This window comes from Sinocyclocheilus rhinocerous, unplaced genomic scaffold, assembly GCF_001515625.1.
Source record: "Sinocyclocheilus rhinocerous isolate Xijiao unplaced genomic scaffold, SAMN03320098_v1.1 scaffold302, whole genome shotgun sequence".
In the NCBI taxonomy this organism is placed as follows: domain Eukaryota; kingdom Metazoa; phylum Chordata; class Actinopteri; order Cypriniformes; family Cyprinidae; genus Sinocyclocheilus; species Sinocyclocheilus rhinocerous.
This window is the reverse complement of record NW_015638976.1, coordinates 165,802-178,766: the sequence shown is the minus strand read 5'-3', so window position 1 is coordinate 178,766 and position 12,965 is coordinate 165,802. Positions and strand designations below refer to the sequence as shown.

At 40.4% G+C, this 12,965-nt stretch overlaps 3 protein-coding genes across 4 annotated transcripts in view; 2 read left to right on the top strand and 1 right to left on the bottom strand.

Annotated features, from left to right (window-relative positions):
- LOC107750676 (C->U-editing enzyme APOBEC-2-like) overlaps positions 1-3,733 on the top strand; it is a 5,498-nt gene extending 1,765 nt beyond the window's left edge. Inside the window, exons 2-3 of the mRNA XM_016566178.1 lie at positions 2,382-2,911; positions 3,636-3,733. Of these exons, the coding sequence (XP_016421664.1) occupies positions 2,382-2,910 (529 nt within the window). The 3' untranslated portion in view covers position 2,911; positions 3,636-3,733. The remainder of the gene's footprint in view (positions 1-2,381; positions 2,912-3,635) is intronic.
- Positions 3,734-5,027: 1,294 nt separating this feature from the next.
- On the bottom strand, positions 5,028-6,792 carry LOC107750679 (parathyroid hormone-related protein-like). 2 transcript variants are annotated; one of them, XM_016566182.1, is made up of 2 exons: positions 6,584-6,792; positions 5,028-5,473 (listed from the first exon to the last, which is right to left on the bottom strand). In XM_016566182.1, the coding sequence occupies exons 1-2, from the start codon at positions 6,670-6,672 to the stop codon at positions 5,197-5,199; spliced, it is 366 nt and encodes a 121-aa protein (XP_016421668.1). In that variant the 5' UTR covers positions 6,673-6,792; the 3' UTR covers positions 5,028-5,196. The 2 variants fall into 2 exon arrangements, with proteins under 2 accessions (XP_016421668.1, XP_016421669.1); XM_016566183.1 differs by having other exon boundaries at positions 5,028-5,470.
- Positions 6,793-8,295: 1,503 nt separating this feature from the next.
- Positions 8,296-12,599, top strand: LOC107750678 (serine/arginine-rich splicing factor 3-like). Its single transcript, XM_016566180.1, has 4 exons — positions 8,296-8,429; positions 10,638-10,848; positions 10,932-11,069; positions 12,021-12,599. The coding sequence occupies exons 2-4, from the start codon at positions 10,646-10,648 to the stop codon at positions 12,052-12,054; spliced, it is 375 nt and encodes a 124-aa protein (XP_016421666.1). The 5' UTR covers positions 8,296-8,429; positions 10,638-10,645; the 3' UTR covers positions 12,055-12,599.
- The last annotated feature ends 366 nt before the right edge of the window (positions 12,600-12,965 follow it).

Below are 12,965 nucleotides of genomic sequence, written 5' to 3'. Positions count from 1 at the left end.
TCAACTGTTTAACTCTAGGGGAGTTGGAAAATGAGCCTATTTTCAAAAATAGTGGAGTGTTCCTTTAAGAACTCTAAACCGTCAAAAATGGTTCTTGAGAAGAAGACGATTCTTGACCGAAGCTACAGTCCATCAGACTGACTTGGAGCTGGAATTACATCTGATTTAGCTATCAACCTCCTGCTTCTCTTAAAACTCCCAAACCGAAATAAAACAACCCAGTCATCATCCAGTAAGAGTCTACTTCTCAGCAAGCAGGGGCGCCAATTTGCCAATTCCCCACACAGTGAAATGATAGATAATAGAAAACTGCTTCGCGGCGACGGCGCAGAGGATTTTTTGTTTTTTTTTAACTGCTCGTGCCGCCTCCCATGTATCATGAAGAAATGCCGCCCCGGGCAACTGCCCGGCTCGCCCGTGCCAAAAACCGCTACTGGTCTAGAGCTATGAAACCAAAGTGGAGCGGATCCGATGAGAATTGTTTGAGTTCACACTGAGATCTCTGATTGGTGTCTTGGCAATATTGTTGAGCGTTCAGGGTTTAACACTTTCAGTCCAGATATTTCCATTTCCAACTGACGCTTATGAATCCAAACGTGCTTGATGAGTTTGATTCTGTCGACACATTGAAGCTGTGAATTGTTGTGGATCATCTCGTGGCAGGTGCTTGTTACAGTTGAATCCGGTTCATCTGGCAGCACAATACCTCCAAACCGTGGGTTCTGTATATGGATCAGAGTCCCAGAATGAAGTTCTGCCCCCGTCGAGGGTATTTATAACCCTAACAGCCCCTCCATCTGTCAGCCGGTGGAGGAGCTGTTAAAAACAACCACAGAAACTGGCTATTGAGACGAATTCACGATTCAATTCGACTGTGACTCTCAAGCTTCAATTCGATTCGGTTTGATTTGATATATTGATTCATTTGGTTATATAGGCAATCAGGTGCAGTATATGTTGTTATATCTCTCAGCTAATGCTGTAAACTAAAGCAATAAGCCCCGTGAAGCCGTGGTTTACAGTGAATTTATAACAGCTAAGGGGCGTTGTTAGGCATGACGCGAAGCGTATATTATTCCATATACGTAGTAAGGTTAACAAAATAAAACCGAGCAAATAACGTGTAATGATATTAATAAAAACAGTATTCTTCCACCAAACAATGTAGCTCCTCAGAAACAGTTGTGGTTGCAACAAAGTGGTTGCCGAGCAACAGACAAACATAAACAAAGGTGTATGTTACTTTGTAGAGTAATTTACAACAGCTTCGAACGCGGCTCAGCCAATCAGAATCAAGCACCGGAACTCTCCGTTTTATAATATACAATAAACCCTGTCAGCTGGTACATTACTCTATGAAAGTGATTTGTAAACAAACATTTAAATCGCACATAAGGCCGTTTTAATAATCAAAATGTATTATAATAACGTTTTAATGATATAATTATGTTTTCACTCCAGTTGAAATACAAACATTTAAACAGTGGATGTCATAACTCGTTTTCATGATTACGATTTATTCAAACACATATAATTTATAAAGGGTCTTTCAAAAAATGTAAGCACTATGCAATATAGTGTATATATTTATCAAAATGCTCCTTTCTAGAGTTCATTCGTCTAGCTGACTATGGAGTTTAGTGGTAGTTATTTATTTTTATTGCTTGGCTATCTTCATGGCAAAAACTGAGTTGCAATAATGCAAGAGTTAAAGTAGAAACCAAGCAAACAGTAAAATAAAGCAGTTAAAATTATATGAGATTTTTAAAATTAATATATGATTAAAATAACTTTTCTGGTAAAATCTTACTAAACAAGTCACTGAGTGAAGACTATTGAGTTTATGGATCGTGAATGTCTTTCCTGAAATAAAAGCGATTAATTGGATGGGAGGCGCGCTACAAATAATCTTTCATTAAGTTTTCATTAAGTTTGTTCATGCATCAACTGTCGTCCGTGAACGATTGTGTCTGTCATTTAATCATTTTTGTTCCTCATAAACTATCTTTGGCAGCATTATAATGATTTCATAATTCGGAGTATGATGCACAGGTCGACATGTTCAGGGAATTTGGCTGTTGAAGATATAACACACCGCTCAAATGAACGAAATGACCTGAATAAAGATTAGTTCGTTTTGATGAATGAAACTGAACGAGGGAGTCGGTAAAATATGATCTGATGCAACTGAAAACATGGGATTTGGGAATAAATATCAGGTTAATCGAAATCAAGAATTCAATATTTTTAACCCAGCCCTACTGCAGACTCTGGACTGATGGGAAATATACTTTTCATGAGTGAAAATATCGTGTAATGCGAGGAGGCTCCAGTAGAGGGCGCTGTGCAGGGCTTGAATTCACCTCCTCATGTGTCCACAGGGATCGCATGGACCCGTTTTTCTTCAAGTTCCAGTTCAAGAACGTGGAGTACTCCTCCGGCCGGAACAAAACCTTCTTGTGTTACCTGGTGGACCAGGGGCCCGGCTCCGGAGGGCTCCTCAGGGGCTTCATCGAGGACGAGCACGTGAGCGGCCACGCCGAGGAGGCCTTCTTCCAGCAGGTCCTGCCCGACTACGACCCCGCCCTCAAATACACCGTCACCTGGTACATGTCGTCCAGCCCGTGCGCCGCCTGCGCCGTGAAGCTGGCCGAGATCCTGAAGGCCAGGAAGAGCCTCCATCTGTCCGTCTACTCCGCGCGGCTCTTCGAGTGGGAGGAGCCTGAGATCGGGGCGGGGCTAAAGGCGCTGGCGGCCGCCGGCTGCAAACTGCGCGTGATGAAGCCGCTGGATTTCACCTACACCTGGGACACGTTCGTGGAGAACGACGAGCAGACGTTCACACTTTGGGAGGACTGCCAGGAGAACTACGAGTACTACCAAGACAAACTAGCCGAGATCCTGCAGTGATGTAAGAGACGATCTTTAACGAACACTTACACGAACAAACACAACTATTGACACTGAAACAGGGATATTATAGTCCACTAACGCTAAAACTATTTTTTTTTAAAATTCTGTTACTTGAAATAAAATAAACGTTTACTGAAAAAATAAAAAAATTTTACAATTAAAATTAATTTTTAATTACGGCTTCGAACGCGGTTCAGCCAATCAGAATCAAGCACCGGAACAATCGCTTTATTTTATTTTAAATTTATTTCAGCTATTTGCCAAGGCAACATTTCTCATTTTCGTTTAGTTTACCTTGGTGTAAAATTACTTTAAAAAAAAATAAAACTGACATAAAAATTTATTTGAAAAACTATTAGACATTTAAAAAAGACAAATAAAAATGACAAAAACAGACGACAAAATTACTAAAACTCTAACTATAATTAAAATGAAAATTCAAAATAAAAAATGTTCATAAAAATACTAAAATACAACTGCAATAAAATACCACATTTTTACTATTTTTTAGTAAAAATACTCACTTGACTGTTTGATTTGAAATACTCTTCACAGGCCGAAATTTCATTTACCATCCTAAACACACAAACACGTGCGCTTGGCGTTAGCATGTGGCTAAGCTAAAATTTGACTCTCATCACATACATAAAATTATGGTTTAAATGCGTATTCAAACCTATTCTTGTCAATTAAAGCAATTATTTTTTTTAAATCTTTTGCAGCATAAGGAAGCGATAGCTGACGAACACTGGTCCAGAAGTGAAGAGAGTGTGTTTGTGTGAATGAGAGAGAAATGTGCGCCAATAACACTGTTTTTAACCTTCTGCGTTAAATATATTGTGTAATTTTATTGAAGTATTATGTGAAAATGAAAAAATAAAGTCTTATTTTTTGACATCTGGAACTCTGCTTCTCCACTTCATTGGCCGCACCCAAGAAAAATCCACAACAAATACTAGAATACTGACAGATTCATTTAGTACTTATGTTTCCTGTATTTCTGTGAAGAGGATTTATACTTTTTGAATAATTAGTTTTACGTTTGAATGAGTCACTTTGCGTGTACGTTCTGTTTTGGTGCGACATGTTTCATACAGTTTTATATTCTGAACTTCAGCTTCACTTTATTTATCATTTTATATTCACGCCGGTCAGAGCACAAATTCATACCGAGCGCTGTGAAATGTGATGTAGTAAACTGAAAATAATGTTGCAGCTGTATTTGAAATAGTTGGAAATATTGTGCAAGCAATAAATAAATACAAATATTACATGCACTACCTTCACTATTTTGGAAAACGAAAACAAATGTCTTGTTTTTGTGTGCGATGCTTCGTTTTATGTTTGACAAACACCAAATTCACTTCAGCACATTTGAACGGTTTCATCCGAAATGAGTTCTGACAGCAGTTTACTGAAAAGCATCTTTAATCACGCACACATACAATAAATCAAAAATACGATCTGACATCCATATAAACAAATATACTAGCAAGGATGATTTACTAGATATTTGAAACCCGTCCAAGCACCAACATTTTATACATCTTAAATAAATCTTAAAGACTTACAGGCAGATTTACTCAGCACGGGAATGCAGGTGAAGATCACGGATGAGCAGAAAGCGCCAAAACTAAATCGCTTCCCAGATAGCACCCCTGATAGCACACGTACATCACGGACACGTCTATTTGACGTCTGCAAGACGTATTTTTTAGAGTGTTTGCTCATCTTTAATATGTCTACAGGACGTTTCCTATCAGATGTCAAATAGACGTTTAGAAGATGTCTTTAAGATGTTTATGATGTAAAACTGACATCTTAGAGACGTCTATCAGATGTTTGTACACAGCAGATGCTTTCCAGATCTTTAACAGACCTCTTGCAGACGTACGTGTGCTATCTGGGACAGGTGCGTCTGTAAGACAAACATCTGATAGACGTCTCTAAGATGTCAGTTTTACATTCATTCTAAATCATCTTAAAGACATCTTCTAAACGTCTATTTGACATCTGATAGGAAGCATCAGTAGACGTCCTGTAGACGTATTGCAGATGAACAAACACTCTAAAAAACACGTCTTACAGACGTCTCTGTGATGTACGTGTGCTATCAAGGTTACGTTATAATCAATACACCTATCTTTACGAAACTAGCATGTTTCGTTGATCATAATGACAGCGATCTAGTTTTGTTGGGTAACGTTGTGCCTCATTCTAGTCAGGGTCGGACAGTCATTGGCGAGTTTTCGCCGGACATCAGATGGTATATTTGTGAGGATGTTATTTCTCTCCGTCGCCGAGCGCAGCGGTCAGGTGAGGTCTGTACATGTCGCTCAACAGCGTCTCCAGCGCCCTCTTGTGGCTGCTGCTGGGCTGAGAATAGAGCGGCGCCGGGTCGTGAGAGTGCCACCTCCTGTCCGGCTCGCCGGCGGTCAGTGTGCGGGTCTGCGCGGTGTGAAGCCGCTCGATGGCGCTGGACAGCCAGATCAGCCTCTTCAGACTCTGGATGGAGCGACCGCGATCATGCATCAGCTGATGCTCTGTGACCGCCCGTCTGCTGCAGAACAAAGAAAAACTTCATGATCATGAGACAAGCAGATGATCGAACAGCACTGATTAGAAATTCATAGATGCACAAGCTGGGTTTCCATCCAAAGTTGCGAATTTAACTTATGTGCAAAACTGGAATATCGCATAAAACATTTGCGAATCAGCACCGTTTCCATCCAGCGAGTCACTTCCTGATAAACTAGCACTAAATATCACTAAGAAATGTAGGAGAAGCCACTGAATATAATTGCACACACAGGGTCAAGGGTCAACCCCCCCCCACCACCACCACCTACACCACCTCCTACACCACCTACTCGAACCCATGACCTTCGGGTTACAAGTCCAACTCTCTAACCATTAGGCCACGACTGCCCCAATAATTTTCCTATATAATAACGCGAGCAGACGAAGCACTATAAATGCGGTCACTGCTTTCTGAGATGGAAACGCAGTCTCGTGAGACAGTTCTGGAAGCAGTTATACAGACATACTTTGACGGCTTTGCTCAGGTGTTTCAGAATGGCCATAAGATCAGTCCGCTGGTTAGTCAGGTAATGCCGTACCATAGCGCAAAGTCGCAGGACTATTTGATGGGCATGGAGGAATTTATTCAGCAAATGCATTTCCAGCTCCCATTATTCGAAAGAAGTCAAAAATCACCTCAAGCGAGCGAATTAACATTTTTGCAAATTAAGGGATTTTTTTCCAGAAATTTGGCGTTTCTATCACCCATTTCTGATGCGATACTTCAAAATGCACTTGAAAACAAGATGATGGAAACATAGCTATAGATAGATAGACAGACAGACAGACAGACAAACAGATAGATAGATAGATAGATAGATAGATAGATAGATGGATGGATAGACAGACACAGATAGACAGACAGACAGATAGATAGACAGACACAGATAGACAGATAGATAGATATAGACAGACAGACAGACACAGATAGACAGACAGACAGACAGATAGACAGATAGATATAGACAGACAGACAGACAGACAGACAGATAGATAGACAGACAGATAGACAGACAGACAGACAGATAGATAGATAGATAGATAGACAGACAGACAGACAGACAGATAGTTAGTTAGTTAGACAGATAACCTCTCGTTCTCCTGACTCTGCACGGCTGCGACCACCATCAGTATCATGAGAGCGACGCGCTGCTGAGATCTCTGCGTCTTCAACATCATCCGAACACTGAAACACCTCGAGCTGAAGAACAGAAACACAGACTCAGACCTTCATCAGAACACAACTAACACACAGATCATGAACCGACTAACTTTCTGAGTGTGTCAGTGTTTCTGAGCAGCTGTCTCGCTCCCGTCTGCTCTCCTGCAGATGACTGACTGACAGACGGCCAGATCCCGGGGTTTATATAGACCCCTGGTGGCCTCAGCTCCTCCGCCTCCTCCTCGGCTCCCAATTATCAGATATGCTTTGGTTGCTTCCACAGAGTCATTTATAATAGATGCGTCACGTCAAACTACTGATTAATCGTTGTTTTGGGTTTCATTCCGTTTCTCATTCACAGGTTGGCATCCTCACTGAGCTCAAAGGCTGGGATTCAAATTTGAGTTCTTTTGGGTTTCAAGTTCTCATCAAAAATGAGAATCTGCTGAGAAAGGCTGTGTTTTCAACTAAAAGCATGAGAAAAGTTTGAAAGGAGTCACAGAATTGGAGAGGTTTGAGAGTAAAAAACTGATGCAGGTTGGTTGTTGCAAGGAAAAATCCCAGTCGATAAAGCCGTAGTTGTTCTAGTTAAAATGCCTTTTCGCTAGAACTTCAAAACGTAGCATTATCATCGGTGTGCTTCCACGTCAGCAGCGCTGCTAAAGACTCTCACAGCCCTAGCAACACGTCTGGGATGTGGTTTCTAACGGTGAGAAATGCGAGCGCTTGATGGGGATGTCAGTGATGATGATTCCTCCAAAGTAAAACATCTCTGATTAGCAACCGCCCAGATGACCACAAACCCACAAAACTACTACTGCAAATGGATAGTTCGCCCAAAATGATCATTCTGTCACCATTTACACCCAAATCTGACTTTCTTTCTTCTCTAGAAGAGAAAAGGAGATGTTTTGAAGAATATTGGCCTACAGTAGCCAAACAGCATGTTGAGGTCTAATTAAAACGCAATTAAAATAGACTTGTGCACTATATTCCAAGTCTGCTGAAGTCATATGATTGGTTTTTTTGAGCAACAAACCTCAAATTTACAGTACGATGGTCCTTTTCAGTCCAAATTTAGCACCTCGAGCCCTTATGAAAATTAACCATGGTTTAATTATTGTAAAAGAGTAGTATGTTTTTTTTGGGCGTATTGATTACCATTTGTATAACCAGCTTTACTACAAATACCATAGTGTAGCAAAACCCTGGTTAATTTGTGGTTAACTATAGTAACCATGGTTTATTGGCTTTATTTGTAGTAAAACCATTGTTAATTTTCGTAATGGTGCATTTGGTTTGACGTGAGTAACAGCAAACCCTTTTGGTTTTTGTGTATCTCATGATCGATTTAAGTGCTTTAGTACAGGAAACCAAAAAAAATGCGAGTTTCTACACCAAATATCTTCATTAAGGCGAGCTATTCCTTCAAGAATAGCTTCCTTCCTTTTTTCCTTTTTTTGAGGAAGTTAGCCATAGATTAAATAATCACATCAGTTGTGTTTAATCAACATGTGTTTAAACAACACTGTGGCTTTTTGTATTTAAAAATCGTGCATTTTGCTTTAAAACGTTTAGTTCTAATGTGATTATTAATGAACTCATTTAGGGCTTCTCTCTCCGGGCTCACAGACGCGTAGTCTGAAGCTCCGCCCACGAGCGTGCGTCGAGACGTACATTACGTGAGCACGTCAGTATTTCCGCGCGGCGCCATTTCGGAGCGGATCTGATCCAGGACTCAAACACGCACGGTCAGCAAAAGGCGACATTCACGGTAAATCGGCTTTTATTATCCTGTAGTGGGCTTGATTCTGATGTTTGAGACGCTTAATTGCGAGCGTTAGGAGACGGAATTGCGTTTTCGCCTCATTTGTGTTTTTTTTTTTGCAGGCGCCATTTTACTGTTGACCCGGATTAGCGATTAGCCGCTCACCGCGAGGCTTTAATTACATGTATCAGTTTAACAGTCATCGTAATTATATTTACAGCGGCTCCAGACTGTTTTTGTCGGTTAAAGAGATCGTTTGTGTCGTTTGTGTTCAGTCGCGTGTGATCGTCATGCGCCATTTTGAGCAGCGAACAAAAGACGCTCTCCGTTTATACGCATTTTACAGTTTTTCCCTCCTTATATTGTCATATTTGTGACTTTTTAGATTAACGTTTTGAATTGTTGAAACTAGGATGTTTGGTAGTTTTAGTAGATTAGATTAAACCGTTTTGTCACGCGACTATAACGCCTCAGAGGCGCTTCTGAGCCGGTTACGCCAGCTGTACGTAAATTACAACTTAGCCTAGTTTTGACGTAAATGGGAACTAAGTTACAATTTGCACTACTAAATATTTTTTCGTTGCACCATTACACATAGTTGAAGTGTAACTATGTATAAACTAAATATTTACGGCCGAAATCGGTGACCAGGGGTCACAGCATCTAAATCTCGAGCATCTAAATGCTTGTATAGAAAAGAAATGAAACATTAATGCTGCTGCTGTCTGCTAATATGTTAGCCTACTACTAAGAATGGTTTCCTTATGAGATGTTTGGCGCTTATTATGTATAGAATATTCTGATTAGCCTATCTGATAAATGTAGGTATTTATTGTTATTACTGTTTACTTTAATTACCCAGTAATGTTGGAGATCCCACAGTTTGCTCATTACAAATGCAATATTCTTGTTGTCTTTTGAGTAACAGTGACCAATTATTAGACATTACCGAAAAAAAGCTCGCTACGCTAATTTCTGTGATTTTATTTATTTATATTTAGGTTATCATTCTAAACGTTTGTTTCGTGTTGTTGCACCTCTACTGTGGAAATTATCCACTGTAAAAAAAAAAAAAGTTGCTTAATTTTAAGTAGCCTATAATCAACTTTTCAACTTTAATTAAATTAAACTGACTTAAACATGAGTGTTGTGATGTTTCTTAACACACCTCTGTCTAGATAAGGACATAACATTTTGTGTTATTCCTCCTAACACAGAAAGTTTGTTCATTTTTACACTAATGTGATAGTTACACAATTGGTGTCAAGTATGTTATTTTTGATCAAACGTACGCAATAAAAACACCGCAAACTCTCATATACTTTATAGTGTGAGGAAACTTGCTCTTGAGCGACTCTTGAAGTGATGCAAGCAGCAATGTGATTGGCTGATAAATAACACAAAAAATTTATTAAAAAGTAACATCCTTTTTTTTTTTTAAGAGTGCATGACTTATTGATCAAAACATTTTTATTTTACATTTATGTTTGCATATTACTAAGAATTTGTATAAAAATTTTTAATTATATTTGACAGATTCTGTCGTGAGGTTTTACTAAGAATCCAGCTTGTGCAAGACGAGCATTTGTGGTTAAAAACTATATAAATGTTTATTTTTTATTTTTTTAGTAAATGAGCGATGGTTTGGCTAGTTAAGACTCGTATTCCTCGGCTGGGATCGTGTCGAGCTCTTTGAAGCTGCACTGAAACTGTGGACCTTCAACCCGTTGATCCCCATTGAATTCCACTATATGGAGAAAAATCCTGGAATGTTTTCCTCAAAAACCTTCATTTCTTTGCGACTGAAGACAAAGACGTGAACATCTTGGATGACATGGGGCAGAGTAAATTATCAGGACGTTTTTATTCTGGAAGTGAACTAATCCTTTAACTTGACTGTGTAAATACACCTTAAAAGTGATTCTGAAAGGCTTTTGTTATTGTATCCAGGTTATCTACCAATCCTTTGGCAGTGTTAATAAACAATTAGGCTATGTGTTACGCTTAGACAATATGCAACAGTAGGGATGCACATGCAACAGTGAGAGAAATAGGCTTGTAATAAGAGGGAAGAGAGAGACAGGTATTGGAGGCGATGGAGACCGAAAGCAGCCACACCTCCATTCATTGCATTAACATGTCTTTCCCTAGAGATACTCGGCCTTGTTATTGAAATGAGTTGGAAAGTGAAGCGTTATGTGTTGTGTTTTGCAGGTTGAGCCATGCATCGCGACTGCCCTCTGGACTGTAAGGTGTACGTTGGGAATCTGGGAAATAATGGGAACAAATCCGAACTGGAGAGGGCATTTGGCTACTACGGACCCCTGCGGAGCGTCTGGGTGGCCAGGAACCCTCCCGGTTTTGCATTCGTTGAGTTTGAGGACCCTCGCGATGCCACAGACGCCGTCAGAGAGCTGGACGGACGGTGAGTGTGGATTATAACGCTAATCATCAGCCATTACCCAGCGACTTCTGAGCTAACGATCCGTTGTCGACGTCGTCACGCAGGACCCTCTGCGGTTGCCGAGTGAGGGTGGAGCTGTCCAATGGCGAGAAGCGCTCTCGTAACCGGGGTCCGCCTCCGTCCTGGAGCCGACGCCCACGCGATGACAACCGCAGGCGCAGCAGCCCCGCCCCCAGGCGCAGGTAAACCTGTTTTCCCGCTCGCCTGTCTCTCCGTAGGTTGTGTTCCAGAGGAAACTAACCTGATTCTGCCCCTCCCGCCAGTCCTGGAGGCTCCGCCGGTGCCGGGTGTCCCGGTTCTGACGAGCGTCTGCCGGAGATCTTTTGCTCCTCCATCTTCATTGTCATTGATATCCATTAAACAATGATTTGACTGGGCTTCTCAAATTCTGATATTTTGTTGAAATGCAGACCAGTAAGTGATTAGGTAAATTCCCTGAGAAAATGTCCGGGTTATGTTTCACTCCAAAATTAAACGCTTTTGGCTTGATTTTTTGCATTGTGACTTGGCACATGTTTCACCTAAATTCTCATTGCTGTAACGATTATCCAACACAAGTTCATATTTAACGCTTTGGCGAATTAGTGGCTAATTCGTGTGTTTTCGTAAGATCTCGTTCGTATAGTTTTAATTGTTTGGGGGGCGGGGCTTCATGTTTTTTTTTATTTTCTACAAATTCATCGGCAGCTCGTAAAATAGTTACATTTTCCCGTAAGATTGGGTTGAATTTTCTGGCGCAAATTCTGGTTTGTCAATTAATAAGCACATCGCATTAATCAAATTTAACGTAATATAAATTGTAAATGATAATTTATCTTTGTGTGATGGTAATGAGAATTACAGCGTCGATGAATGAGAAAACATTATGTAAAAATGTAATTAATTGTCGTTAGGTCTCAGTGCAGAAAACCTTTAGTGGCTTTGTTTCTTTTGATTTTTGGGTTGAAGTTTGACCCGGACGTTAATTTTAATATTGCTAATTTGTGAATTGGACGTCAAAGCCCAGTCGCTAGTGTTCAGTAATCTGCTCGGCTCTAGTAATGGTTGGAATGCAATCTTTTATTGACTTAACTTTACATGAAGGTTGTTTATTTTATTATCATCTATATTAATAAAAATGAACCCCGTTGCAGAGTCACCACCATGCCTCTCCTCACCACCCTCTGAGTCAGTCTACTAGTCTTCTTTCAGCATCATGTGACCAGCGTGCCCCAATCAGCTGGCTGGGTTGGTGTCACATGACCCAGGCGTTGCCAGTCATCAGCTCGCACCAGCCCATTGGTTCCTGAGCATGCCGTTGTCAGCTCCTCCTCCTCCAACCTTAACACCCAATCGGCAGCGGCCCACTTCACATTCCTGACCAATCAGCGTTTTACGTTCCCCAATGTCTACACTACCAACCACCAGCAACAGCCTTCGGCTAACCAATAAAAGCAGGAAAAATCCACTACATCCAGCCCCCATCCGCAAGCCAGCTAATCAGCTCGCAGCATCTGGCCTGCACTTTCCCGCCAATTCTGCTCCCCGGCCGCCAGCCGTCCTCCCCTTCGCCTTTTCTAGCTTGTTGAAAACCGAAAAGGGGGGGGTAACCGCACTATGATGGCAGCAGGGGGTGGAATGGAGAGCCGCTTTCATTCTTGTTCATTTTTTTTCCTTGTAGTGTTTGTACTGTTTATAATGTTGATCTGAATTAAAAGTCATTACAAAAATGCTTTGGCCTCTTTATGAATTTTTTTTAAAAATTGTATTTTTTTAAATTGTCCATTTTACAGTGAGTCTTTAATTGACATGTACTTCTTTAGCAGATTATTTTATCCTAACAAGGAGCATAGTTTAAAGCATTTATTTATCTTTGAAAATGTAAAAATCGTATTGTTCCTTATGTACGTTCTAAAAAATTATCAAAAATAAATCGATTTGAGTGCATTACCAAAAACTGCACAATTTTAACATTTAATTCAGTGTTACCTGCCATTTCTTTATAATTGTGAAGTTTACTAGCAATTTTTTTTCAGTGTAGTTCACAGATCCTGGTTAAATATTAAAATAATGACTTCTGAACCTTGTTTGAGGTTTTA